At 37.8% G+C, this 25,395-nt stretch overlaps 1 protein-coding gene across 2 annotated transcripts in view; it reads right to left on the minus strand.

The window, feature by feature from the left end:
* Window positions 1-25,395, minus strand: part of MRPL39 (mitochondrial ribosomal protein L39) — a 201,294-nt gene that overhangs the window by 82,106 nt on the left and 93,793 nt on the right. For both annotated transcript variants that reach the window (XM_078358533.1, XM_035282816.3), the window contains exon 10: window positions 24,097-24,206. In XM_078358533.1, coding sequence (XP_078214659.1) covers window positions 24,144-24,206 — 63 coding nt within the window. In that variant the 3' untranslated portion in view covers window positions 24,097-24,143. The remainder of the gene's footprint in view (window positions 1-24,096; window positions 24,207-25,395) is intronic.

Here is a 25,395-nt window from a genome sequence, read left to right on the forward strand (position 1 = left end):
GGAGATTCCCAGTGGAGGAGCCCCATAGGTCGCCAGCGTGACTTTTGTGGCCGCCGTGGTGGTTTTGCTGGCACCATGGTGCAGCGGTTCTTGGTGCAGAGTAAATGGAACTGGGTCCCCTTTTGGTCAACGTTTGGAGCCCCCATGAAGGCAGAGTCACCCATTCAGCTGATTGAAGAAGGGATTCAGGAGGGAAGCCAGACCAGAGACTCCTGGGCAGAAAACCACCAAGAATCTTGATGCCACTGTTTTAGCTGGCACAGGGGGTTGCTCAGATTTCAGCACTGGGGATTAACAAGTTAGACGTCCACTCAGAGACCTAATTTGAAAGTCGGTAATTACAAAGACAACAGGTGGATAAATTTACAATGACAGGAAGAAACCAGCATAAAAAGGCTGACAATACTCAAAATCAGAATGCCTCTCTGTCTACAGAGGATCACAGTTCCTCATCAACAAGGGAACAAGGCCTGATGGAGAATGAGTGTGACCTTATAACAGAATTAGGCTTCAGAAAGTGGATAATAAGAAACTTCTGTAAGTTAAAAGAACATGTTCTAGCCCAAGGTAAAGAAACTGAGAACCTTGAAAGGTTTGATGACATTCTAACGAGAATAGGCAATTTGTAGAGGAATATAAGTGAATTAATGGAACTGAAGAATACAATATGAGAACTCCACGAAGTATGCACAGGTTTTAACACTCGAATTGATCAAACAGAAGAAAGGATGTCAGAGGTCAAAGACCACCTAATGAAATGAAATGAGAAGACAAGATCAGAGAAGAAAAAGTAAAAAGGAATGAGCAAAGTCTCCAAGAAATATGGGACTATGTGAAAAGACCTAATTTACATTTGATAGGTGTACCTGAATGTCATGAAGAGAATGAATCCAAGCTTTATTTTCTTCAGGATATTATTCAGGAAAACTTTCCTAACCTAGTAAGGCAGAACAATACTCAACTCCAGGTAATACAGAGAACACCACAAAGATATTCCTCAACTACAGCAACCCCAAGATACATAATTGTTAGATTCACCAGGGTTGAAATAAAGGAGAAAATTCTAAGGCCAGCTAGAGAGAAAGGTCAGGTTACCCCAAAAAGGGAAGCCTATCAGACTTACAGCAGATCTCTCAGCAGAAACCCTACTAACTAGAAGAGAGTGGGGGTCAATATTCAATATCCTCAAAGAAAAGAATTTTCAACCCAGAATCTCATATTCAGCCAAACTAAGCTTTATAAATGAAGGAAAAATAAAATTTTTCGTGAACAAGCAATCACTCAGAGATTTCATCAACACCAGGCCTGCTTTACAAGAGCTTCTGAAAGAAGCACTACACACAGAAAGGAACAACCAATATCAGTCATCTCAAAAACTTACCAAAAGGTAAAGGGTATCTCCATAATGAAGAACTATATCAACTAATGGGCAAAATAGCCAGCTAGCATTAAATTACAGTATTAAACTCACAAATATCAATATTAAATATAAATTTAAATGGATTAAATGCCCCAATCAAAGACACAGACACACAAACTGAATAAAAAGTCAAAACACATCAGCACTCTGTATCCAGATCCATCTTATAAGCAAGGACACACAAAGACTCAAAACAAAAGGTTGGAAAAAGAGTCACCAATAAAATGGAGAGAAAAACAAAAGCAGTAGTTGTAACTTTCATCTCTGACAAAATAGACTTTAATAGTAACAAAGACTAAAAGAAACAAAGAAGGACAGTACATAATGATAAAAGGATCTATGCAAGCATAAGAGTCAATGATCATAAATATATATGCGCCCAATATAAGAGCACCCAGATACATAAGACAAGTTTTCAATGACTTATAAAGAGACTTGGACTACTGCACAATAATAGCAGGAGACTTTGACACCACATTGTTAATATTCGATGGATCAATGAGATAGAAAATTAACAGGGACATTTATCATTTGAACTCAGACCTGGAACAAGTAAACTCAGTGAATATTTATAGAATTATTCACCCCAGGTCCACAGAACATACTTTTTTTTAGTATTGCATTACACCTATTTTGAAAGTGACCATGTAAATGGAAGCAAATCACTCTTCAGCATTTGCACAGCATTTCACAGATTTAAATGAAATATTGGTTGGCTGTTTGTTTATTTTCTTTCCTTATTCCTTGCTGTCTCTGCTGTTAAGCACAATTTTCGGCATAAAAGAGGTTTTTAATACCTACTTTTAGATTGCATTCCAGCCTGGGCAATAGAGCAAGACTCCCGTTCTCTCTCCCCCTTTTCTCTTTCTCTTTCTAAAAAAAAAAAAAAAAAAAAAAAAAATATATATATATATATATATATATATATATATATATATATATATATGACTGCCCCGCTGGGTTTTGTACTTACATGGAGCCTGTGGTCCCTTTGTTTTAGCCAATTTCTCCCATTTGTAATAATATATAAAACAGAAACAAAGAAAAAAATGACACCTCCAAATGAACACAGTAATTTTTCAGTAACAGATCCCAATCATAAGAAAATATACAAAAAGTCAGAAAAGGAATTCAACATGGTAATCTTAAGGAAATTCATTGAAATATAAGAGAATATATACAATTAAACAAAATCAGGAAAACAATTCATACATTGAATGAGAAATTCAACAATGGGATAAATTTTTTTTAACAGAAATCCTAGAGCTGAAGAATTCAATAAATAAAATGCCTAAATACAATCAAGAGTTTCAACAACAGACTAAACCAAGCAAAGGAAAGAATTTCTGAATTTGGGGACAGTCTTTTGAAATAACACAGGCATACAAAAATAAAAAGGAAAAAAGAAAATGTACAGGATTTGTAAGACATCAATAAGTAAACAGATATTTATATTATGGGTGTTACAGAAGGAGAAGAGTATGGAAAAGGTGTAAAAACTTATTTGCTAAATTAGTATAATCGCTGAAGACTTCCCAAGCTGTGGGAGAGAGAAGAACATCTACATCAAGGAAGCTCAAAGAACTGCAAATAGATTCAACTCAAGCAGCTCCCTTCCAAGGCATATTATAGTCCAATTGTCAAAAGTCAAACACAAAGAAAGAATTCTAAAAACAGCAAGAGAAAAAAGGCATCAAGTTACATATAAAGAAATATGTATTAGACTACCAATAGATTTCTCAGCAGAAACCATATAGGCTGGAAGAGAATGAGATGCTATAGTCCAAATACTGAAAGAAAAAACGGCTGGCTAAAAATATACCCAGCAAAGCTATCTTTCAAAAATGAAGGAGAAATTGAATCATTCTCAGATGAGTAAAAACTAAGGGAATATTTTCACCACGAGACTGACCTTACAAGAAATGCTCAAAGGAGTCTTACATCTGGAAGTAAAAAGACAATAACCACCATCATGAAACATACAAAACTGTAAAACCAGGAAAGCCAATACCCAAAAGAGAAAGAGAAAGAAATCAAAACATCACTACAAAAAACCACCCAACCCCCAAAATAAACAACAATAGATGAAGAAACAATGAATCTACTAAACAACCAGAAAAAGAGACAGTAAAATGACACAAATAAGTTCTTGCCTATCAATAATAACCTTGAAAGTAAATGAACTAAATTTCCCATTTAAAAGATACTGATGAGCTGAATAAATTTCTTGAAAAAAAAAATACCCAACTTCATGCTGCCTGTAAGAAATTCATCTCAGCTGTAAAGGCACACATAGATTGAGAGTGAAGGGATGAAAAAAGATATTCCACACAAATAAAAACAAAAAATGAGCAGGAGTAACTATACATAAAAGACAAAACAGTTCAAGTTAAAAAGTATGAAAAGGAAACAGAGGGGCAATATATAATAATAAAAGGACCAATTCATCAAGAAAATATAACAAATGTAAATATATATGCACCCAACTGTCAGGTCACCACCTGCAGGGGTCTGTTTTACAGATCCTGACTCAGTGACAGATGAATAAATTCACTCGTATACATAATACAGTGAATGAGTAGGCTAGGTGTTCACAGCTGCTTACAGACTCCCTGGAGAGTGCTGTAAACTCCCCAGAGAGTTGTGACCTCCAGCCCCCAACAGCCAGTGAGACTCACATTTATTCAGTAATTTTAACTGACAAAGACTTGAGTCAACACCACTAGAGGTTAAAGATTAAAGGACAGGTTCCCATGCCCAAAGCAAACACCATTAGTGAGTAATATCCCTGGTCAACCTCCCCCACACCCAGCCCAGAGAGCCATTTAGAATAATCAAAGGCTAATGAGTAAACAAGTTAGTTAGTTAAGCTATTCACATTCTTTGTCTTTGCACCCTAATCTCTCTGGCTCCTGCAAAAAGACTCTGGCTGCTTTCAGCCAAGAACTATAGAAAAAACCCTTAGGCCTTCCGAAAGAGTTTGGGACTATATGCTACAACTTTCTCTAATATTTTTCCCTTAATATTTTTGCCACCACCCTGAATGAATTCCCACACCTAACACTGGATCACCCAGACATATAGAGCAAATGTTATTAGATTGAAATGGACAGATAGACCCCAATACAATAATATTAAAGGTTGAGGAATTCAATGCTCCACTGTCAGCATTGGACAGATCATCTAAATGGATAATCAAAAAAAAGGAACATTGGATTTAAAATGCACCATAGAGCAAATGGACCTAATAGTCATTTAGAAATCATTTTACCCAACAGCCGCAGAATACGTATGCTTCTTATCAGTGCAAGGAACATTCTCCAGGATTGACCACATGTTAGAACATGAAAGAAGTCTCAATTTTTTTTTAGAGAGAGAGCAATAACTCTTTTTATTATACTTACAATGAAATGACTGAAGACTGGAACATTGACAATTTTCTTCCAAGTCATACACCTAGCTAAACTGAGTTATTTGAGCCACATTGCTTCCTACTCTTTTCAGAAGAGTAACCTCTGTTTCTAACTCATATATATATACTTTAAGTTCTGGGGTACATGTGCAGAACATGCATGTTTGTTATATAGGTATACATGCCATAGTGGTTTGCTGCACCCATCAATCCATCATCTAAATTAGGTATTTCTCCTAATGCTTTCCTGCCCCTAGCAGGATAGTGAGATTCCCGATACTGTGTCCTGAATAAGAAGAATCAATATCGTGAAAATGACCATGCTACCCAAAGTAATTTATAGATTCAATGCTATCTCCATCAAGCTACCATTGACTTTCATTATATAATTCAAAAAAACTACTTTAAATTTTATATAGACCCAAAAAAGAGCCCACATGGCCAAGACAATCTTAAGCAAAAAGAGCAAAGCTGGAGGCATCAAGCTACTTGACTTGAAACTATACTACAAGGCTACAGTAACAAAAACAGCATGGTACTGGTACCAAAATCAGATATATAGACCAATGGAGCAGAACAGAAGCCTCAGAAATAATATCACAAATGTATAGCTATCTGATCTTTGACAAACCTGACAAAAACAAGCAATGGGGGGAAATTCTCTATTTAATAAATGGTGTTGGGAAAACTGTCTAGCCATATGCAAAAAACTGAAACTGTATCCCTTCCTACACCTTATACAAAAATTAATTCCAGATGGATTAAAGATTTAAACGTAAGACCTAAAACCATAAAAACCTTAGAGAAAACCTAAGCAATACCATTCAGGAAACAGGCATGAGCAAAGACTTCATAACTAAAACACCAAAGGCAAAGGCAACAAAAGCCAAATTTGACAGATGGGATTTAGTTAAACAAAAAAGCTTTTGCATAACAAAAGAAAATTTCATCAGAGTGAACAGACAACCTACAGAATCAGAGAAAATTCTTGCAATCTATCCATCTGATATAGGGCTACTATTCAGAATCTACAAATAACTTAGACAAATTTACAAGAAAAAAAACAAACTACCCTATCAAAAAGTGGTTGAAGGATATAAAAAGGCATTTCTTAAAAGAAGGCATTTATGCAGCCAACAAACATATGAAAAAAAGCTCATCATCACTGGTTGTTAGAGAAATGCAAATCAAAACCATATTGAAATACCATCTCATGCCAATTAGAATGGCCATCACTAAAAAGTCAGGAAACAACAGATGCTGGAGAAGATGTGGAGAAATAGGAATGCTTTTACACTGTTGGTGAAAGTGTAAATTAGTTCAACCATTGTGGAAGACAGTGTGGGAATTCCTTAAGGATCTAGAGCCAGAAATACCATTTGACTCAGCAATCCCATTACTGGGTATATACCCAAAGGATTATAAATCCTTCTAGTATAAAGACACATGCACACATATGTTTCCTGTGGCACTGTTTGCAATAGCAAAGACTTGGAACCAACCCAAATGCCCATCAATGATAGATTGGATAAAGAAAATGTAGCACATATACATTACAGAATAATATGCAGCCATAAAAAGGATGAGTTTATGTCCTTTGCAGGGACATGGATGAAGCTGAAAACTTCTCAGCCAACTAACACAAGAACAGAAAACCAAACACAACATATTCTCACTCATAGGTGGGAGTTGAACAATAAGTCTCAACTTTTTTAATACAAATTATATCAACTATCTCATGTAACTGCAACAGAACAAAATTAGAAATCAATGAGGAACATTTGAAACTATACAAATACATGGCAATTAAACAACAGGCTCCTGCATGAACAATGGGTGAATGGGGAAATTAAGGATGAAATTTTAAAATTCCTTGAAACAAATGCAAATAGAACCCAAACATACCAACACCTATGGAACAAAACAAAAGTAGTATTAAAAGGCAAGTTTAGGCCAGGCATGGTGGCTCATGCTTATAACCCCAGCACATTAGGAGGCTGAGGCCAGCAGATCACATGAGGTTGGGAGTTCAAGACCAGCCTGGCCAACATGGTGAAACTCCATCTCTATTACAAAAAAAATTATAGGAGGAAGATCCAAGATGGCCCTTTAGGAGCAACTCAGGATTGCAGCTCCCAGTGAAAGTGCAGAGGGTAAATAGACGCTGCATTTCCAGATGGATTTTTATTGACCACAGACCAGAAGATTCCCAGGCAGAGGAGCCCCACGGGTCACCAGCACAGCTGTTTCAGCCAGTGCGGCTGTTTTGCCAGCGCCCAGGTGTGGCGGCTCTCCGTACAAAATACACTGTTCTGGTTGCCCTTTTAAGCTGGCAATTGGAGCTCTGGGAAGGCAGAGTCACAAATTCATCTGATTAAATGGGTCTGAAACAGGGAGCCAGGCCAGGAGATTCCCAGGCAGCGCCATTGTTTCAGCCGGTGCAGTGGGTCGCCGCACAGGAAATCACACAGGTCCCAGTGCCCTTTCAGCAGGCAACTGGAACACCTGGGAGAGAGTCAGTCATTCAAATTTTTTAAAAAAAGGCTCTGAGGCAGTGATCCAGGTGATCAGGCTCAGTGGGTCCCACCCCCACAAAAACAAACAAACAAAAAAACAGCAATTGGAAATGCTCGGGGTTGAGACTTTCATAGCAAGCACAGCTGAACCCAGGATGGTGCAGCTTGGTGGGAGAGGGGCATCTGCCATTACCGAGGCACTCCACCTCCACGGAGGTAGTCCACCATTGCTGAGGCAACCTGCTGTTGCCAAGGCAACCCGCCATAACAGAGAAAGTCTGCCATTAAAGAGGTGGGCCACCATTGCCCAGGCAGTTCTAACCACACCCATATAAACAGGACTACAGGGAAGTTCACACGGGAGCAGGGCAGAGCCCAAAGGAGCTCAGCAAAGCCTCTGCAGGCAGACAGTGACTAGGCTGCCTCCTTGCTGGGCAGGGCAGCCCTGAAGAAAAAAAAATGGCAGCAGCACAATGGATACTCATAAATAAAGCCCTACCTCCCCAGGACAGAGGACCTGGGGGAAAATAGGGGGCAAGGGGTTATGAGTTCTGCTGCAGCAGACTTAAACGTACCTGCCTAGCAGCTCTGAATGAACAACAGAGCTCACAGCTCAGCACTTGAGCTCCTATAAAGAACAGACTGTCTCCTCCAGCAGCTCCCTGACCGCCTAAATCTAAAGAATCACCTCACAAAGGACTGATCAGACTGACATTTGGCAGGCATCATTCAGGGACAAAGATAGCAGAAGAACAAACAGTTAGCAACCCTTACTGTTCTGCAGCTGCTGCACTTGATCCCCAGGCAAGCAGGGTCTGGAGTGGACCTCAGCAGTCCTAAAGCAGAGGGGCCAGACTGTTAGAAGGAAAACTAAGAAACAGAAATAACTTAATCATCAACAATCTGGACATTCACTCAGAGACCCAATCTGAAAATCAGCAACTACACAAATGACAGGAGGATAAATCCACAAAGATGGGAAGAAACCAGTGCAAAAAGGAGGAAAACACCCGAAACCAGAACACCTCTCCTCCAAAAGGGATCATAACTCCTGACCAGCAAGGGAACAAAGCTGGATGGAGAATAAGTGTGATGAAATGACAGAATCAGACTTCAGAACGTGGGTAATGAGAAACTTCCATGAGCTAAAAGAATATGTTCTAACTCAGTGCAAAGAAACTAAGAACCTTGAAAAAAGATTTGACTAAATGATAACAAGAATGGACAACTGAGAGAGGAATATCAGTGAATTAATGGAGCTAAAAAACACAATTCAAGAACTTCGCAAAGCATGCACAAGTCTCAAGAGCCAAATTGGCCAAGCAGAAGAAAGGATATCAGAGGCCAAAGATCAACTCAATGAAATAAAATAAGAAGGCAAGATTAGAGAAAAAAGTGCAAAAAGGAATGAACAAAGTCTCGAAGAAATATGGGAATATGTGAAGAGACCTAATCTACGTTTGATAGGTGTACCTGAATGTGATGAAGAGAATGAATCCAAGCTGGAAAATACTCTTCAGAATATTATCCAGGAAAATTTCCCCAACCTAGCAAGGCAGGCCAATATCCAAGTCCAGGAAATACAGAGAACACCACAAAGATATTCCTCAAGAAGAGCAACCCCAAGGCACATAATCGTCAGATTCACCAGGGTTGAAATGAAGGAGAAAATGCTAACAGCAGCCAGAGAGAAAGGTCGGGTTACACACAAAAGGAAGACCATCAGACTCACAGCAGATCTCTTGGCAGAAACCATACAAGCCAGAAGAGAGGGGGGGCAATATTCAACATCCTTAAAGAAAAGAACTTTCAACCCAAAATTTCATATCCAGCAAAACTAAGCTTCATAAGTGAAGGAAAAATAAAATCCTTTGCAAACAAGCAAGTACTCAGAGATTTTTGTCACCACCAGGCCTGCTTTGCAAGAGCTCCTAAAAGAGGCACTACACATAGAAAAGAACAACCAGTACCAGCCACTCCAAAAACATACCAAATGGTAAAGAGCATCAACAAAATGAAGAATCTGCATCAACTAATGGGCAAAACAGCCAGCTAGCATCAAAATTGCAGTATCAAATTCACACATAACAATATTAACCCTAAATGTAAATGGGCTAAATGCACCAATCAAAAGACACAGACTGGCAAATTGGATAAAAAGCCAAAATCCATCAGTGTGCTGTATCCAGGAAACCCATCTCACATGCAAGGAAACACAAAGGCTCAAAATAAAGGGATGGAGGCAGATTTACCAAGCAAATGGAGAGCAAAAAAAAAGCAGGAGTTGCAATTCTCATCTCTGATAGAATAGACTTTAAAGCAACAAAGATCAAAAGAGACAAAGAAGGTCATTACATTATGGTAAAAGGATCGATACAAGAAGAGCTAATGATCCTAAATATATATGGACCCAATACAGGAGCACCCAGATACATAAGGCATGTTCTTAATGACTTACGAAGAGACTTAGACTCCCACACAATAATATTGGGAGACTTTAACACTCCACTGTCAATATTAGACAGATCAACCAGACAGAAAATTAACAAGGATAGCCAGGGCTTGAACTCAGACCTGGAACAGGCAAACCTGATAGACATTTACAGAACTCTCCACCCCAAATCCACAGAATATACATTCTTCTCAGCACCACATCACACCTACTCTAAAACTGACCACATAATTGGAAATAAAGCACTCCTCAGCAAATGCAAAACAACTGACATAATAACAAACAGTCTCTCAGACCATAGTGCAATCAAGTTAGAACTCAGAATTCAGAAATTAATTCAGAACCGCTCAGCTTCATGGAAACTGAACAACTGGCTCTTGAATGTTGACTGGATAAACAATGAAATGAAGGCACAAATAAAGACGTTCTTCAAAACCTACGAGAACGAAGACACAACATACCAGAATCTCTGGGACACATTTAAAGCAGTCTCTAGAGGAAAATATATAGCAATAAGTGCCCACATGAGAAGAGTGGAAAGATCCAAAATTGACACCCTATCATCAAAATTGAAAGAGCTAGAGGAGCAAGATAAAAAAAAAAATTCAAAAGCTAGCAGAAGACAAAAAATAACTAAGAGCAGAGCAGAACTGAAGGAGATAGAGACACGAAAAACTCTTCAGAAAATCAATAAATCCAGGAGCTTGTTTTTCAAAAAGATCAACAAAATAGACCACCAGCCAGACTGATAAAAAAGAAAAGAGAGAACAACCAAACAGATGCAATAAAAAACGATAAAGAGGAAATCACCACAGATTCCACAGAAATTCAAACCATCATCAGAGAATATTACAAACAACTCTATGCACATAAACTAATAAACCTGGAAGAAATGGATAAATTCCTGGACACTTGCATCCTCCCAAGCCTAAACCAAGAAGAAGTCAAAACCATGAATAGACCAATAACAAGATCTTAAGTTGAGGCAGCAATTAAGAGCCTACCACACAAAAAAGGCCCAGGTCCAGATGGGTTCACAGCAGAATTCTACGAGACACACAAAGAGGAACTGTTACCATTCCTTCTGAAACTATTCCAACTAATCCAAAAAAGAGGGAATCCTTCCCAAATCATTTTATGAGACCAACATCATCCCAATACCAAAACCTGGCAGAGACTCAACAAGAAAAGAAAACTTCAGGTGAATATCTATGATGAACATAGATGCAAAAGTCTTCAATAAAACACTGGCAAGCTGATTGCAACAGCACATCAAAAAGCTTATCCACCATGATCAAGTAGGATTCATCCTGGGGATGCAAGGCTGGTTCAACATACACAAGTCAATAAATGTAATTCACCACATAAACAGAACCAAAAGCAAAAACCACATGATTATCTCAATTGATGCAGAGAAGGCCTTTGACAAAATTCAACAGCCCTTTATGCTAAAAACCCTCAATAAACTCAGTATTGACAAAACGTATCTCAAAATAGTAAAAGCTATTTACAACAAACCAACAGCCAATATCATACTGAATGGGCAAAAACTGGAAGCATTCCCTTTGAAATCTGGCACTACACAAGGATGCCCTCTCTCACCACTCCTATTCAATATACTACTGGAAGTTCTAGCCAGAGCAATCAGGCAAGAAAAAGAAATAAAAGGTATTCAAATAGGAAAGGAGGAAGTCAAATTGTCTCTATTTGCAGACAACATGTTAGTATATCTAGAAGACCCCATCGCCTCAGCCCAAAATCTCCTGAAACTGATAAGGAACTTCAGCAAAGTCTCAGGATACAAAATCAATGTGCAAAAATCACAAGCATTCCTATACACCAATAACAGACTTAAAGAGAGCCAAATCAAGAACGAACTGCCATTCACGATTGCTACAAAGAGAATAAAATACCTAGGAATACAACTAACAAGGAATGTAAAGGACATCTTCAAGGAGAACTACAAACCACTGCTCAACGAAATAAGAGAGGACACAAACAGATGGAGAAACATTACATGTTCATGGTAATGAAGAATCAATATCATGAAAATGGCCATACTGCCCAAAGTAATTTACAGATTCAATGCTATCCCCATCACGCTACCAATGACCTTCTTCACAGAACTGGAAAAAGCCACCTTAAACTTCATATAGAACCAAAGGAGAGCCCGCATGGCCAAGTCAATTCTAAGTAAAAAGAACACAGCAGGAGGCATCACACTACTGGACTTCAAACTATACTACAAGGCTACAGTAATCAAAACAGCATGGTACTGGTACCAAAACAGAGATATAGACCAATGGAACAGAGGCATCGGAGGCAACACAACATATCTACAACCATACAATCTTGGATAAACCTGACAAAAACAAGCAATGGGGAAAGGATTCCCTGTTTAATAAATGGTGTTGGGAAAACTGGCTAGCTATGTGCAGAAAGCAGAAACTGGACCCCTTCCTGACACCTAACACTAAAATTAACTCCAGATGGATTAAAGGCTTAAACATAAGACCTAACACCATAAAAACCCTAGAAGAAAATCTAGGCAAAACCATTCAGGACATAGGAGTAGGCAAGGACTTCATGACCAAAACAGCAAAAGCATTGGCAACAAGACCCAAAATAGACAAATGGGACCTAATGAAACTCCACAGCTTCTGCACGGCAAAAGAAACAGTCACGAGAGTGAATTGGCAAACAACAGAATGGGAAAAAAGTTTTGCAGTTTACCCATCTGACAAAGGGCTGATATCCAGAATTTACAAAGAACTCAAACAGATTTACAGGAAAAAAACAAACAAGCCCATTCAAAAGTGGGCAAAGGATATGAACAGACACTTTACGAAAGAAGACATATATGAGGCCAACAATCACATGAAAAAATGCTCATCGTCACTGGTCATCAGAGAGATGCAAATCAAAACCACATTGAGATACCATCTCATGCCAGTTAGAATGGCGATCATTAAAAAATCTGGAGACAACAGATGCTGGAGAGGGTGTGGAGAAAAAGGAACACTTTTACACTGTTGGTGGGAGTGTAAATTAGTTCAACCATTGTGGAAGACAGTGTGGCGATTCCTCAAGGCCTTAGAAATAGAAATTCCATTTGACCCAGCAATCCCATTACTGGGTATATTCCAAAGGACTATAAATCATTCTACTATAAGGACACATGCACACGAATGTTCATTGCAGCACTGTTTACAATAGCAAAGACCTGGAATCAACCCAAATGCCCATTGATGATAGACTGGATTGGAAAAATGTGGCACATATACACCATGGAATATTATGCAGCAATCAGAAATGATGAGTTCATGTCATTTGTAGGGACATGGATGAATCTGGAGAACATCATTCTCAGCAAACTGACACAAGAACGGAAAATGAAACACCGCATATTCTCACTCATAGGCGGGTGATAAAAAATGAGAACACATGGACACAGGGAGGGGAGTACTAAACCCTGGGGTCTATTGTGGGGAAAAGGGGAGAGCCAGTGGGAGGGGGAGGAGGGGAGGGATAGCCTGGGGAGAAATGCCAAATGTGGGTGAAGGGGAGAAAGGAAGCAAAACACACTGCCAGGTGTGTACCTACGCAACTGTCTTGCATGTTCTGCTCATGTACCCCAAAACCTAAAATGCAATAAAAAATTTAAATAAATAAATAATAAAAAAATAAAAAATGCTCTAAACATCAGAGAAACGCAAATTGAAACCATGATGAGTTATCATCTCACCCCAACTAGGATGGCTATTATCCAAAAAAAATTACAAATAACTAGAATAGCTTTATTTTTTAAAAAAGATTGATTAGATTAAATCGCAAAAAAAAATAAAGAAAATGGGACAAAAAAGAAAATTTCAACCACATACACTTGGAGAATCTACAAAGGCATAGAATTTAGAGACATTCCCTCAATGCCCTGGTTTTAATGTCTGCATATGACAGTTTCCCACTAGGCTCCAGGCTCTATAAGAGCAGGGAGTCTCTCTTCCTATCATAGTATTACCAGTGTAACTTAACCACAGTGGGAGCACATAGTAAGTGTTCAAAGGAGAGAGAGAGTAGGGAAGAAAGAAGAGAGGAGGGAGGGAGGAAGTGAATGTGAGTAGAGTTATTTTGCCCTGTTTCTATATTGAAAGCAATCTATTCCTTTTGAGTAACAACCCCAATCTACCCTACAGCAAAAGACTAGTCTTACAGAACCACTTTAGAGGTGCATAAATATATTTTTCATATCATAAATCTTCAATACAGTTTTATTCTCTTACATTTCATATTTTCCCTCAGATAATCTTTATTTCCTTGGACATTTCTAAGGAAATTGTTCATATTTATTTCTAAGATTGCTTCAATGTATTGTAAAGTCTTCTCTTCTCACTGTAATGCTTGAAGGAAAAGGTTAAATGTTCACAAATTTTTCCAAGATGTATTAGGCTCTTATTTGGAGGGTCCTGGACTTAACAGAAAAACTCAATTTTCAATATCTGTTGAATGTCTGTTATTATGTCTGGGGAATGTACAACTTAGAAATTGCAATTTAAAAGGCTGCTAAATTTTAAAATTCTTGAGACAAAAAATTATATCAATTATCTAAAATATAATTAGTACTGCTAAAATTGTTATTACTATCTACTCTCATCAGAGAAAAAGAAAACCCTTTCTATTTCTTTGCAATTATAAATTTAGTATATACCAAGAATAAATACCTTTAAATGTACTGAATTAATGCAATGTACGATTAAAATTTAAAACCTTTGAACAAAAACAAAGATGTGGAACTCAGTGAGACAATCTAACTGAAACAACCTAAAATCTTAATGTCAGTGTTTCACAGCTTAACTATGTCAATGCATAAATTTGTTTTCAATACAGTCCTGAATCAGCACAGTAAGATTCTGACTAACAACATGGACCAAGATTTATCTTGAAGCACATAAAACATTTTTGACACATGTGTTCACAACAACAGCTTTCAGAAGAAAAGGGAACAGTGAAAGTTCTAAGAAACTGGGCAGGAATACTTCCTAACGTTCAGTGGTTTAGATGAGTTGCTAAATTCTAAGTTGCAAAAGTGTATGTAGTTCACATGAAAAAACAAATAATTTATGCACTATGCAGACAAAAAGTCCCTTTGAACATGCTTTATTTGGGGGTAATTTTGTGACTCAAATAGTTTGTCATATTTCCCCAGGGATGCTTTAATCATTTCTCCCTTTTACCCCTTAAAGACCTCAAAAAATCCAGTTATGTGTCATGAATGCACATATGTGCCAGATACATTCAGAACATATATTTCTTGCTAAGTAATTAAGAGTAGAAGTGCATGTCTTTGTGAGCTGAATGACAGTTTTCTCACATAGTTAAGCATAATTCTCTTAAAACTCAATAATATTTCACAATAATTCCTTAATATTCATTAAGGGAATCAATGTCCCAAACAAAAGTATTATGGTTCTGAGAGATTTTCTCCATTGCACTGGTCAGCTAAAGGGCATTTTTGAGAGCAGTCTGAGATCTAGAATAGTTTAAAGGAAAACAATTAGATAGACAGACAGATAGATGAGATAGATATATAGATGGATAGATAGAGATTAGATAGATACATAGGCAGATAGATAGATAGATAGATAGATAGATAGATAGATAGATAGATGATAGATAGATAGATACTGAAATATAACTAAACCCAAATCTTCACAACTAGGCTAAGCCAGAAATGTCTAGAGTCAGACACAGTTATTATAATTCAAAAGAGTATTTATTGCAGAATATAGGTGATTTCTGTGTGTGCTTAAACCAAAACTAGCTTACAGTAGCCTCCAGGTCATTCCTAAGTGGAACAACAACTTTTTCTTCTATACTTGCCCTTACTTCTTCTGCTACTCCTTTTTCTCATTTTTCATATTTCAAACACATCAACAAGTCTCTACACTATCAAATCATTCCATCATTTTATTACTTTTAATGTATTATTAATCTGGAAACATAAACTCATATAAAATAAAATTCATCTACCTAGATCTTCATTTCTGCACTTGCTGCTGCCTATAACCTTTCTAATCTGAAATTTGTTTCACTGAATGGAAAAGTTAGAAATAAAATGATAGAGAATAAGGTTTACCTTCTTTCTCTCAACTACTACATTATGCTAACTTCTGTAATAAAGGGGTTGCCTCTTCTGGGAGGGATTACGTTGCTTTTTCCAACTGAGGGTCTGAAGGCCCTTTTTAGCTGTTAGAATTTTTCTAAACCACTGTTCTTCTGGTCTCACATAATTCTTATGGTTCATCTCCCTTATTCTGCTTCTTTAAAAGCATGGTCTCCTACATTTATATTCTGTTAATTTTTCTACATAAAATCTAAATATATCCAACGGTCTCTTAGATTCTCCTCCTTTCTTGTTGGTAATTTGTAGTTATTGTTAAGAAAGATTCTTTGAATCCATCTTGAACCATGTCATCTGTGAGCTAGGACCCCTGAAATGGAATCATACTATGCTTTTTTCTGTTATTTTTTAAATTTGCTTCATGAAAGACCAGAATGACATCTCTGAGTACCTAGAGTCTGCTCTCTCTTCATTGTTTTGATGTCCAAAAATAAGCTATTCATATACTGTTACCTCTACCTAGAATGTCCTTCCTCCTCTTCTTTTTCTAGCCAACTCTCCATCATACCCCAAGGAGGCCTACTGTGTGATCACTTTTTCTCACAGAAATACTTTCTCATCGGAAAACTGATTACACTGGAGCCTTTCTTCCAGTTCTCCATCTCTGTTCTTGCAACATACTTTACATGTGCCTTTACTATAGCACTTAATATATTTCAGTAAAGTTAACTAACTATGCTGTGAATTTTTGAAAGAATCTCTATTGGCCTTGAAGTCCCCAGAGCCTTACAAGCTATATTCATTGATCCATTTGGTCACTTATTTAATAATTATTTTAACAATATTTTTAAGAGCCCACTATATACCAGCACTCTTTGGGCCTCCAAAGATCATCAGTGAATGACACAGCAAGATCCCTGCTCTCTTGAAGCTATTAGTTGTAGTAAAATACGGCCTGATGATGAGCAAGTAAACAAATAAATGAGCAAGATCATTTCAGATGTAAATTGCAATCAATATGATATATAAGAGAGGCCATGTATTAGTGTTATGGGAAGGCTACTAGAGATAGCATGGTGAGACAAAGTGTTTGAACATGGCAATATTTGAGATGCAACTGAATGACATGAAAAACCAGCATTAAAGATCTGGACCCTGAATCTACAGGCTCTACAGCAGTTGGAAAAAGTCTAGCATAACCAAGGAATAGAAAGAGGCCTATGTGGATGGCTCTTAGCAAGTAAGGAACAGAGAGTTAAAACTGATCAGGTCAAGTCTTGAATGTCATAGTCAGGAGTTTGGATTGTATTCTACTGAAATTGCAAATTACTAGGAGGCCTTAAAAATAGTGATGCCAAGCATTCCTATACACTAATAATGTACACATTCTGTACATGTGCCCCAGAATTTTTAAAAATCTAAAAATAAATATCTGACATTTAAAAACAAACTTGTTCTTCAGTTAACAGGGTTGAAACAAGAAAAAAATGTTCCACATTTGTTAAGTGAGTGAATAAATTATGTTCTCTTTATTTCTACATCATCAGCAAGTTCTTTGTTAATTTTAAAATGTGGAATTGCTGTGTCAGTATTGAAAGAAGCTGGAGGAGAAAAGCTGACTCCCTCCTCCAGGGGTCTGCACTCACTTCATGGTTTTGATTTTCAAGTACAGCCTATTCAAACACTATTTCCTCTGCAGAGAGTTCTCTCTTTTTTCTGCTCAACTTTTGATCATCCCCCAAAGAGGTCTACTAAGTAATCTACCTCAGAAAGTAGACTACATCACCTAGTTGGTGGATGAAAGCCATTAGTGCATATTTATTGACTGAGTAGAGCTAATATAGTTCACAACTTCTAAGCAAAAGGGATTTGGTATCTTTCTGCCCTTTCCTCTCCTCTTTCATACCTCTTCCTCTCTTCACACCCTAATGCAAGACAGCAGTCTTAGCTGCAGATAAATTTTCCTTTGGTGTATTTTCTATCAGGCACTTGTTCGGCACTATCTACATTATTTCATTTAATCTTCAAAACACTTCTGATTTAGATACAATTATTACCTCACTTTACAAAAGAAAAATAGGGCAAAGAGGGTCAGTCTGAACACTAGGATTTCAACCCAGATAGCCTGACTAAAGAGCCTGACTCATCCTTCACCAGTTTTCTATTTTACTCATCTATAAAATACACAGGTTGGACAGACATCTTCCAACCCTGAATTCCCCTGACATTTACTGCCATTATCTTTTCTCTTTTCACAGATGAAATTCTCATCTTCTCAGTGTTCTGATTTTTACAAAATTATCTCCATTTCTCTGTCATTCCTCTGTGGAAGACAAAGCACCTCCTCTATGCTATTTACTTTGCGAGTCACTCATGGATAGCACACTGTTTAGCTTGATGATTATCGTTGAGTGTTTGCCATCCCTCTTAAAATGAATGTAAAGTTAATTTAACCGCAAGTCTGAGCTACAATATTTTCCTCAATATTCATCTCTTCAACTCTTAAAATCAAATCCTACCTTTTTGAAATACTGAAGCTTCAACTATTATCTCTCCAGATCCTCTTTCTCTTCCAAATAAAACCTTCAATTAGAAAAATCTATTAACACCCTACATTTAGTTTCCCACCCCAGACTTCAAAGTCACCAGATGCCCATTGCACTTTACTTCCTGTTACCGTTTTCATGTGAGATGCAGGCTGACTTTGTCCAGTGAATTATTTGGAAGTCTAGTCACATAATCAAATGTTTTGTTCAATATTGTTCAAGGTCTGGGTTGATGAATTTTAGCATGACCATGGAAAATCAGTACATCTCATGAACAGCCACTTTGAGTCTGCTTAGGCCATCTATAACCCTCACTTTTAGAGCTGCCATCACAATTCTTGACCTCTTAGAAACTGTAGCAGACTCCTCCTCCAGTCCAATTTCCCTTGGTCCTTCTTTTTATTTGTGAGTTAGAAAGTGTATCTTATTTTTTGAAGGTACAGATTCACACAACATGAGATGAACCAAGACACTGATAGATAGTTCTACAGAGTTGTGATTGATTTTTTAATCTAATAATAACTTTCTTCAATTGACAAATCATAGTTGTATACATTTATGGGATAAATGGGATGTTTTGATATGTGTATAGCATGTGGCATAATTACAGCAAGCTAGTTACCATATCCATCATTTCACCTACCTATCATTTTTACTATGAGATATTTGAAACTTCCCATCTCATTTTGTAACATGTAAGACATTCTTACTGACCTCAGTCACCCTGGTGTGGCATGAATCTCAAAACCATGTTTTCTTCTGTTTTGCAATATTTTCTCAATGAATATTAATTTTTAATACACTAACAACAGGATCTTCTTGTTCTTTATTTCCTTCCAACTAAACCCTCATGCCAAATTTTCTCTAGTGTACACAGTGGTTAGTAAAAATAGCTCATACATGTTTACTAAAGACATGCACAAAAACATTTAAGATAGCACTACTTACTCCTAAGTGCTCCAGACGGGAAACTACCCAAATGCCTGTCCACAGTGCAATGAGATAAATAGATTGGAGTATATTCATACATTATATAACCAGAATGAACAAGCTTAAGAACCTGCAACAATATGGATGAATCTGATAGAAATAATTGGAGTGAAAGAGGCCTGACACAAAAGAATAAGACTCCCTGCTTCCATTTCTATAAAAGATAAAACAAGTGAAAGCAAATCAGTGCTGCTGAAAATGAAGAGAGTGGTTACTCCTGAGCTTTGGGGATAGTGCCAGAAAGAACAAAAGTGGTCTCTGGCTACTGGACACATTCTGTTCCTAATCCGAATGCTGATTACAAGAGACTGATCAGTTTGTAAAAACTCAGTGAGTACTACACTTCAGGAAATGTACATTTTCTGTATACGTTTAGGCTTTAATTTTAAAAGTTTAATAAACTAAATGAAAACAAAATAAGATGAAAGTTCCCATCATCACTAATCATCAGAGAAATTAAAATCAAAACCACAACGAGGTATCATCTCACACCAGTCAGAATGGCTATTACTAAAAAGTCAAGGGCCAGACATGGTGGCTCATGACTGTAATCCCAGCACTTTGGGAGGCCAAATCAGACGGATCACCTGAAATCAGGAGTTCAAGACCCCCACTGCCCGACCAATATGGAGAAACCCTGTCTTTACCAAAAATACAAAATTAGCCGGGCGTGGTAGTACATGCCTGTAATCCTAGGCTGAGGCAGGAGAGAGAATCGCTTGAACCTGGGAGGCAGACACTGTGGTGAGCCGAGATCGCACCATTGGACTCCAGCCTGGGCAACAAGAGTGAAACTCCATCTCAAAAAAAAAAAAAAAAAACTCAAAAAACAATAGATGTTGGCAAGGCTATGGAGAAAAAAGAATGCTTATATACTGTTTGTGGGAATGTAAGTTGGTTCAGCCCCTGTGGAAAGCAATTTGGAGATTTCTCAAATAACTTAAAACAGAACTACCATTCAAGCTAACAATCCCATTACTGGGTATATATCCAATGGAAAACATCATTCATCAAAATGACACATGAACTCAAATGTTCATCACAGCACTATTCACAATAACAAAGACATGGAATCAACATAGGTAACCCATTAATGGTGGATTGGATGAAGAAAATGTGGTACATATATGCCATGGAATACTAGGCACCCATAAAAAATAAAAATTCATGTTCTTTGCAGCAACATGGATCCAGCTAGAGGCCATTATCTTAAGCAAATTAATGCAAGAACAGAAAACCAAATAACACATGTTCTTCCTTGTAAGTGGGAGATGAACACTGGGCATTCACAGACATAAAGATGGCAATAATAGATACCAAGAATTACATGATGGGGGAGAGAGGGAAGCAAAGGTTAAAAACCTGTTGAATACTATTCTCAGTACCTCAATGATTTGTACCCCAAACCTCAGCATCACACAATATACTCAGGTAACAAACTAATAGTTAACCTTTGTTAAGTACTTGCTTTTTGCCAGGTGATATTTATCCATGTTATTTTTATGTGCTAACTCATTTAATCTACAGTAATGGAACCCAGAATTCTAGTACAGATAATCTGATGCTGCTCTCTGGAACACAGTATTGGTTTAAATGTTGGCTCAATTCATTTCTAAGTATTTTGTTTTATTTTTGCTAGTTTTTGTTCTTTGGTTTTCACTTTGTTATTCCTCAGTTTATTTTTTATAAAATGAAGTCAATAATAGCAGGTACTTCATAGATTAATGGCAGGGATTATACAAGAAAATACTTATAAAGTACTTACCATAATGCCTAAAACATAGTAAGTGCTCAATAAATCCTTACTAAATTATAGTTTCTGGTTTATCTGGCCTAGAAATATGCATCTGCTGTAAACAGAAGCATTGCAAAATAGTCCACAAGCTCTTTCACATTCATATATTAGAAACTAAATAAAAGAGAGCAACATAGCATATTTCACACAGGAATTAATGAATGAATTTTACACTAGAGAAGAATGTCATCCTAGCAAGTGAAGATGGTGATTAGACAATGGTAAGAATGCATGCAGACAAATTTAAAACAACCAAAAATACACATCTGGGTCATCAGCAGAAGGTTTTATGAAAGAAAAGTCAAGATAAAGAAATACAATTATGTTCCTCTCTGAATCCGGACATTTGTGACACCTGTGTATTTTCACATGCACCACAGAAATATGGTTAGTGCTGACTGCTGACTTAGAGACAGAATACCTAGATTCAAATCAGAACTACGTATAGTACCTGGGAAATCACTTCTTCCTTCCTCATTTTCTCACTGGCATGATAAGGATGATTTTAATAGCACTCACCTTGTAATTGAAAGTTTTAAGCAGTTAATATTTGTAAAGGACTTTGAATGCTTAGCATATAGAAAGCATTAACAGCTAGCAATAAGAAATAGTAAGTTAAATATCCAATGTTTACTCTGGACAAAATTATAAATTCAAAATTCTGTTCAATTTTTTCTCAATTTTCTTCAAAGTGCATCCACCCATTTCTCCCCAGAATCCAAATGCACACAACCTAGCCCTTGGCAATTTAAAGTTCTCCCTGAAAAGCCCTAGACCAGGCTCCTCCCCATCATTGGATCCTCTTCTTTGAATTTTTACAAAATTTACTTGGGCTATGTTTCATTTCACTTAATGTGAAAAAAAAGAAAATGTAATGTGAAAAAAAAGAGTGAATTTTTTTCAGATAACATTTCTGACTTTAAGGGAGCCTTCTTAATTCTGCTGTAAGTCTACTGAAGTGACACAGTGGTATAAACTTTCAGCACTATGTTTTGCCAACTGGTAGATGTTTTCAATCAGAAAAATATTGTCATTCTCAATCACAACAAATACATGCCTGCCACTCTACCCTGAATATTTAGGAGCTGTAAATTGCAAAATAGAAAATAATTCTCTTTTCTACTCTTTTATGTCCAAATAAAGGGAAAAAATGGAGAACTAAGAGAAGAAATATGTTATGATTCTTCTATTGGATTTTAATTTCCCCTGGGGATGGCCAGGAAGCTGCTATGTGCAAGCCATCCTCCCCTATTTTGAAAAACTCTATATTTCCCAATACTCTGCAAGCCAAGGACATACTTTTTCCCCAACCCTCACCTTGAATTTCTCTTATTGATTCCAGGGGCAACCACATGGTACACATGCATATATGCACACAAGTGTACACCCTCCATGAACACATATGCATAGGACTACACTGCTATCTGTATTCCAGCATAGAGCATATTTCCTCAAATTGAAAAAAAAAAAAAAACTAGCTCTGATGACCCAAAATTCAGAATCTGAACCTCAGTGGTAGCCCTTTAATTACAAAAAAAGAAATTAATTAAAACCAGGCACCAGTCTCAGTTGTAGAATCTCAAGTTTTATTGACAACACAATGTATAGGCATCACAGAAGTAAATAAAGTGAGCCATTCCTGGTGGCTCCTGCCTGTAATCCCAGAATTTGGTGAGGCCAAGGCAGGAGAATTGCTTGAGGCCAGAAGTTCAAAACCAATTTGGGAAATATAGTGAGATTCTGTCTCTACAAAAAAAATGTTTTTAATTACCCAGGCTGGTGGCTCACACCTGTAGTCTCAGCTACTCAGAAGGCTGAGGCAGGAGGATTGCTTGAGACCAAGAGATTAAGGCTGCAGTGAGCTGTGATTGTACCACTGCACTGCAGCCTAGGTGACAGAGTGAGACCCTGCTTCAAAAACAAATGTAAATAAAGGAATAGCCCAAGCTCAGTTCAGAAGACCAGCTGCCCCTGTAGTATGCTGTTGCAACCATCTGAATGACTCACGTAACCTGCACTTGTACTTTAGTGCAAAATGGCAGTGGGAGTGTAATAAGTAGGTAGAAGTGAGTCTCTGACTGTAAGAAATTATTGAGTGGTGGTTAACCCTAGAGGTCCAAACCCCTGTCCTTCTCCATCCAATGGCATCTGGCCTGGTGAACATTGACAATGGCATAGACCCATTAGGGTTTGACACGCCATACACACACATTGGATCCGGGTGTTCCAGGCATTTTCTGGAACTGGATATTCCCCAAAAAAACAGCATCAATACATCTGGGTAGAACCAACACCAATGTTTCCTAGAACAATCATACCAGTCATGGGGTGGGGAAGGAATATAAACTCTTGCCATCATAAAATCACAGAAGATAATTGTGAAACACTCTAAAGATGGGTTTCAAGCTGTATTTGATGAGGTAAACCTGCACTATTCAATGACTCAGAAAGTCTCAGATACAAGTGATTGCTCATGCACAAAATAGCATTTCCAAGGAAGTTGAATCTGTTGAGACTGAAGGATAGACCAGTACATTCAATACAGATCTTTCTCCTTCCTTTGATCTCTGGGAAGAAAGGGCTGTTTAACACACTTTTTAAGCTTCTTCAATATTTGAGAATTCTTATGGATAGCCTACACATGGGTACCCTCTAATCACTAGATTCTCCCATTCCCAGTATGGCCAGGTAGGCTCACTAGACAAGAGCCAAATGTCATCAACCTGACATAGCACAGATCAATGCTTCCACACTGACCAGGAGGTCTGTCTTGCTCAGCCTCTTACTTCCTCCTGGCAGAAGTCCACAAGTCCTCCTTGTCCCCACTCACCACATTCACACACAAACCTCAGTGCCTTCCAAACATTTGTTCTTCAATCCAACCGACAACAGTCTCACTCTTTCGTGGATGTCTGCAACATGAGGGGAGGTACAAGATAGAACTCTGGGTGCTGAACCTATGCAAAAAAGAAAAAATTGAGTTGAATTTCTGCACATCCATGGCTCAAGGTAGTACTGCCTATGATCTGGACAAGAGGTCCCCCTACTCTGCACCCTGTGCTTTAGAGGGCTCACTACAGTCACACTCCTCACCACAAAGCAAGAAGCTTATGGAGCCAAACTTGCTCCTATGGAAGCTGCACGCCCTCTCATAGACCCTGCTATGGGAATCTGACCCTGGATTTTCCTGCCCAGGCATCCTTGAACCCACCTCCAAGGCTGGAATGGAATGTTTCACCAATTGTGCCTCCCAAAAGTGGATGGCACTGTCCACTTGCTCATTCCAGGCCAGAGGAGTAGCTAAGGAGCTGCTGTAGTTAAGGACTGTGGACACAGCTCTGGAGTGTAACCTGGAGTGGCCATACAGAGTGAGACCTCTCTCGGTACAAGATGGACCTAGTGGTGGGGAGGAAAGCAGAGCAGGCAAGGTCTGGGCTCAGTTTTCCCCAAGCTGCCACATTTTATCAAAGAACTCTGAAAAACTTGAGAGCCATAAATTTGCACATAGCCTCCCAGGTCAATATAAAGGTATATTTGTCAAGGTAAGAGAACAGAAAAGATTTTATATAACAGATTACTAGTTTGAGTTATAATTTTAAAATATTTAAATATATGGTTTGTGGGCCTCAATGTGTACTCTTGTTCTAAAGACAATATTGGACCAGACCTGCTAAAATTTATATTTGCTTAAAGTTATTTTCTTCAGAAACCAACTTCTACAGGGGATCTATTTCTAATAAGTCTCAGGTTCACAATAAAACTCTTTAAGATTTCCCTAGAGCCAAAAACATTGCTCTTCAACATAGCATAATGAACATTTCTCAAAAAAAAACATACATGCGGCCAAGAAACATGAAAAAAAGTTCAATATTACTGATCATTAGAGAAACGCAAGTCAAAACCACAATGAGATACTGTCGCACACCAATCGGAATGGCCATTATTAAAAGCCGAAAACAACAGATGCTTGTGAGGTTGTGGAGGAAAAGGAATGCTTTTACACTGTTGGTGGGACTATAAATTAGTTCAACCATTGTGGAAGACAGTGTGGCAATTCCTCAAAGATCTAGAGGCAGAAATACCATTTAACACAGCAATCCCACTACTGAGTAGATACTCAAAGGAATATAAATCATTCATATAAAG

The sequence above is a fragment of the Callithrix jacchus genome, chromosome 21 (assembly GCF_049354715.1).
Source record: "Callithrix jacchus isolate 240 chromosome 21, calJac240_pri, whole genome shotgun sequence".
Classification (NCBI taxonomy): domain Eukaryota; kingdom Metazoa; phylum Chordata; class Mammalia; order Primates; family Cebidae; genus Callithrix; species Callithrix jacchus.